Below are 5000 nucleotides of genomic sequence, written 5' to 3'. Positions count from 1 at the left end.
TTTTCAAGCCGAAAATACAGATGTAACCAGTTTTTTGGCCCAAAAGTAAAACCGGTTTTTAAATATGATATTTTACTTCTTGTTCATTGCTTTTTGGTTTTGCCAGGAAGGGGTCTATCTGACAGCAAGAGGACAAGACATCAACAGACAGCCCAATATTCTATATATCTCCACTACTAGTGGGAAAAGATGGGCGGCACTGCACGAGTTTGTCAACGTAAGCATATCTATATAATTCTTTAAATCTATACAAAATGTCTCGAGGCAAACGTTTTAAAGTCTTCTCCGGTCATAGCGAGGAATAGTGATAATCATGTATAGTTTCGACAAAAAGAAAACGTTATAAAAAATAATGAATGTATTTCATCTCTAAAAATAGTTACATTTTCAAAGACGAATTGAATAATGACACTTTCAACTTTCAATTAACATTTTAAGAAATAAAAAAACTTAAAAACCTTAAACCATTTAAAACCATATCTGTTAATGACATTCGGATCGAAGTACAGCTACAGTGCTTGTTGTGAACCTCTAAGGCTTTCGATTCAAGTGCAATACTTTGAAATAATCGATACATTTCGAAAAAGCTTTTCATATAATAGAGAAGTAAACGTTTGAATCCAAGGTTTTTGATTTGTAACTTTTGTTGTATTGTGCACCATTGACCCGTATTGCATCGTAGACTTGAGGGGACGCCGATTTAGCTCACGCTTCAGGCGTTGCCATTGTTATAGACTTGTTGGAGGACCGAATGGAAATGCCTCACAAGTAGTGTCGTAAAAGATCGATTGCGGCTCCTCGTTCTTCTCTCACTTGTAAATTACTTAATCACATTCATGTTTTGAAGTATCTTAAAATGTAATACATTTTGACGGGTCTGCAACACAAACCTTATACAAAATGTCCACAGCTGACCACGTTAACATATCATACCCAAAGTCGTTCTCATACATTTTGCATGTACGTGTATCACTGCTATAACACTTTACAGCCTGACAATGACAAAACAAAAACTTTTTTCATAAGAACAGAAAACATTTCCTTAGATTGTGATGATCTCAAACTTGTAAAAATTGTAATTAAGTCTAAATAAACGCTTTGATTTCTAGCATTCAATGCGTTTTGACATTTGGTGCATACCCAAGTCAATCATTATTCTAAGTTAATGTTTTCTGGCCGAGCCATTATACGGCAGATTTGTCGATATCCCCATGAATTAGATTGGAGTTTTTTTAAGAATATGCTTAGTTGCCTGAAGCAGTGTGGACAATACTTGTACTGAATAAAATTATTATAAAGGATTCAGAACGAACAAAACTTAATCAATCAAATTTCAGACAAAACCATGTTTCTGCCAACAACAGAATCGATTAATAAAACGGTATACTGTAAGCTATTGTATTAATCTAAATACTTTATATATTATCCACTGAAGTTCGTTTCGAGTTAGAAACGTCTTCTGTTACATAATAGTTTACTGTATATTTTTAAAACTACTTTTTTTCCTTTTCTTTGTTGTTGTTCAAAATGATTCGATTATTACAACACCCAAACTATTGCTTTGATAAAGGTAATAAGATATTATTTTTAATTATATATAAACTTATATACGTACGTTTTACAGGAGGATGACCCTAACTATGACAAAGAAAAGCATGATTTCCTTATTCACCAGCTAGATTTGTACAAGGCTCTATGTCATGTAAGTAATGGTAAATTATATCATTATGACTTAATCAATAATATGAATTCATCAACCAGCCACTGAAGAATTAACACGCACACACACACACACACACACACACACACATCATTATCATCATCATCATCATCATCATCATCATCATCATCATCATCACCACCATCCTCATCATCAGCAGCAGCAGATTAAAAAGGATAGCATTTATATTGGGCAACATCCACTAAAAGTGCCGAAAGCGCTTTACAATGGGTCCCTAGCAGTGACATCTATCTAGGTCCCTAGCCAACAGCAACGCTTATCATATAGGATGAGACATGAACGCCTGTTAGGCGATAATACAATTTTTGCGTACAAAGACACCGCTATTAACCGCTTCATTTTACACCTGAGTACGGTGAGAAATTGCGAGTAAAGAGCCTTTTGCTAACCTCCCCTACGTTGTTTTGTCACTCCCTAACACAGTTGTATCATTCTCATTGTCTATGCCAAGAGAAGGGCTCTATCTTAATGCGTCAAAACAATGTAGCTGTGATGTTAAGCTAACAGCCCGTCTTGGTTATTGAATGTAAACATTGTCACAACCCATTCCGAGTTCCCAAACGTTTGACAGTAGTTTCTTTGGCATTTGGACCTAACCGACGTGTACTTATTTTCAGGTCTGATAACTCAAATTATTTTGGGCTCCCTGTTGTTATGGAAATACACTCAAACCAACGCAGAATATTGTCCTTTTAAAACAATATTAAAACAGGCCCATAATTACGTTCAGTTATCAGACCTGCCAATATGTGCACTTAGGACTTAATCCTGAGATTGCTCTTGTGTTTGATAGAATGAAAGCGAAAGTAAATCTTTAATAATACCAACCACGTATTTTTGTGATGCACCAACATTTCTTTTATTTTTCCTAAAGATAAAACAAAAAGAAAATAATTGATTCCACTGCTAGATATCGATTTTCGACTGTTAGAACATGACAGTGAACAAAAAAAAAGAACTTTTGGAAGATAAAATGCAAATGAAATCGGACTATCAGCTTTCTATTAATCCAAATACCCACTCATACATCTGTTTTTCAATTCATCCGTGCATCCACCCATCAATCCATCTGTCAAACCATCCATCAACCCATTCATCCAACCATCCATCCATCCATCCATCCATCAACCCATCCTTATAACTATCAATCCATCCATCAATCAACTCACCCATCTACTCCGCTTGTCCATTACCCTTTTATCCACCCATCAGGCCATCCACCATCCCAGCCATCCAATCCGCCTGTCTGTCTACCCATCCATCCAACCATCTATTTATGCATCAACCGATCCATCTAATCCGCCTGTCCATCCACCACTCATCTATTTGCCATCCACTTAGTCATTTCTCACTATCCTCACATTTTCCAGACATTCATCCATCAGTCTATCTACCGATCCACTATCTACTAATTACACATAAGATTTCATCTACCCAATCTTTGCCGTTTTAATGTGACCAAAGTTGTCGGATGTACCTATAAAAATATTGGTAAAGCAAACCAAACAACTAAAATCAATAATAATAATAATAATAATAATAATAATAATAATAATAATAATAATAATAATAATAATAATAATAATAATAATAATAATAATAACAGTTTATAAAGCGCCCATCTCCACTGAACGTGTTCAATGGCGCTTTACAGGACATAGTTGACAAGAAAATTTAAAGACAATTTAATGACAATATTAAGAAAATGAAATGTTGCAATCCGGCCATTCATGATTTGACAGGGTCGGAATGATTACGCCATCAACACCATCACAAAAGAACTGAGATACTTGACCTGGGAGGAAACATTCCTGTCCCTTCGATCTGATATCCTACCAGATGCGATCAGGGCCAAGTATTGTGATCTGACAACAAGTAAGTCATTCTATATGGCCATTTATTTACTTAGCTATTCACCTCTTTCTTATTTAATTTGGAATTGATTATCGTCGACCTGCGCAGAAGTAAGAAAACGTAATAATGGGCTTGATTTAACACTGTTGTTATTTTTTATTTGTTTGTTTGTTTGTTTGGGGGGGGGGGGGGGGGGGGGGGTGGGGGGGGAGTTTGTGGTTATTAATGGTATCATTTTATTTTTTGGTTCCATTTATCTTTTTTTTTCCACTTTCATGTATGTTGTCATCACATTGTATGGTTTATTGGCGAATAATATAGATAGTTCGAAGATGACGTCACTCGGGTCTTTATTATTGTTTTTTCCATCCGCGTTTGTGAGTTGTACTCACTAAACTGTATTAACCTGACTATAAACGTTCGAGGTTACACATAGTTTTGTGTGTTGGTCCGTTATACTTCCGGATGGCAATGTTGTGAGTTTCTAAGTCAAGGGCATACTATCTATAACGACACAGTAAAAGTGTAGAGGAGTATTAGAAGATAACAGAGAAAAAACATTTGCGATGAAGACAGTTTCTGAGTTCCATATTTATTTTTAGGAGAAAGCGCATAGCTTTACAGCTAGCTTGCCAAGATTATGTGGTGTTTGTTGGTCTTGTTTTGATCTCATTAGTTACAAGAGTCTTCGAGCTTCGAGCAGCAACAGTTACATTAGTTACAAGAGGGACCCAATAGATAGAATGCGCTTGGCCAAGGAGTTCACAACATTGCCATCCGGAAGTATAACGGACCAACACACAAACTCTGTGTAACCATGAACATTTATAGTCTGGTAAATACAGTTTAGTGAGTACAACTCACAAACGCGGATGGAAAAAACAATAATAATGACCTGAGTGACGTCATCTTCGAACTATCTATATTATAGAAACTATGTTTAAAATCACTCTTTATGGAGTGGATGTCGATAAGACAGCGTCCCCTCTCAAAGTCATGCGGAGGATGCTGTGTCAGTCAAGTCCGAGGATCGACTCTCATCACCGCACAAAAAAAAAATATTATATATATATATATATATATATATATATATATATATATATATAAAATATATATTCTCTTTTGCCTCTCGACACTTCTCTACATTATTCATTTTGTGTCCTTGAAAGATGACAGTAACACGTCACCTTGACCCCTTCCCATATCGTGTTTTAACAAGAAATTCCCCAACGGGAGGTAATGAAATGCTTGGCGCGTGTCATTTTTGTGTACCAGGCGATATCAAGAAATTCATATGATATACATTATATGTTTACGAAGCAATACATTGCAAATATCAACGGTATATCATTGCCCTTTTTTGTTACTGACAACGAACATTATTTTGTTAGGCCTGGTGTCCCTT

The 5000-nt window shown here is 35.8% G+C and overlaps 1 protein-coding gene across 1 annotated transcript in view; it reads left to right on the top strand.

Moving 5' to 3' along the window:
• LOC144977146 (inositol 1,4,5-trisphosphate-gated calcium channel ITPR3-like) overlaps window positions 1-5000 on the top strand; it is a 171663-nt gene that overhangs the window by 84870 nt on the left and 81793 nt on the right. The window contains exons 23-25 of the mRNA XM_078922006.1: window positions 107-217; window positions 1625-1702; window positions 3484-3616. Coding sequence (XP_078778132.1) covers window positions 107-217; window positions 1625-1702; window positions 3484-3616 — 322 coding nt within the window. The remainder of the gene's footprint in view (window positions 1-106; window positions 218-1624; window positions 1703-3483; window positions 3617-5000) is intronic.

Source organism: Berghia stephanieae, chromosome 7 (assembly GCF_034508935.2).
Source record: "Berghia stephanieae isolate SIO BIC M18660-M18661 chromosome 7, UCSD_Bste_1.3, whole genome shotgun sequence".
NCBI classification, from domain to species: Eukaryota; Metazoa; Mollusca; class Gastropoda; order Nudibranchia; family Aeolidiidae; genus Berghia; species Berghia stephanieae.
The sequence above is the reverse complement of the archived record's forward strand: the minus strand, read 5'-3'. Positions and strand labels throughout refer to the sequence as shown.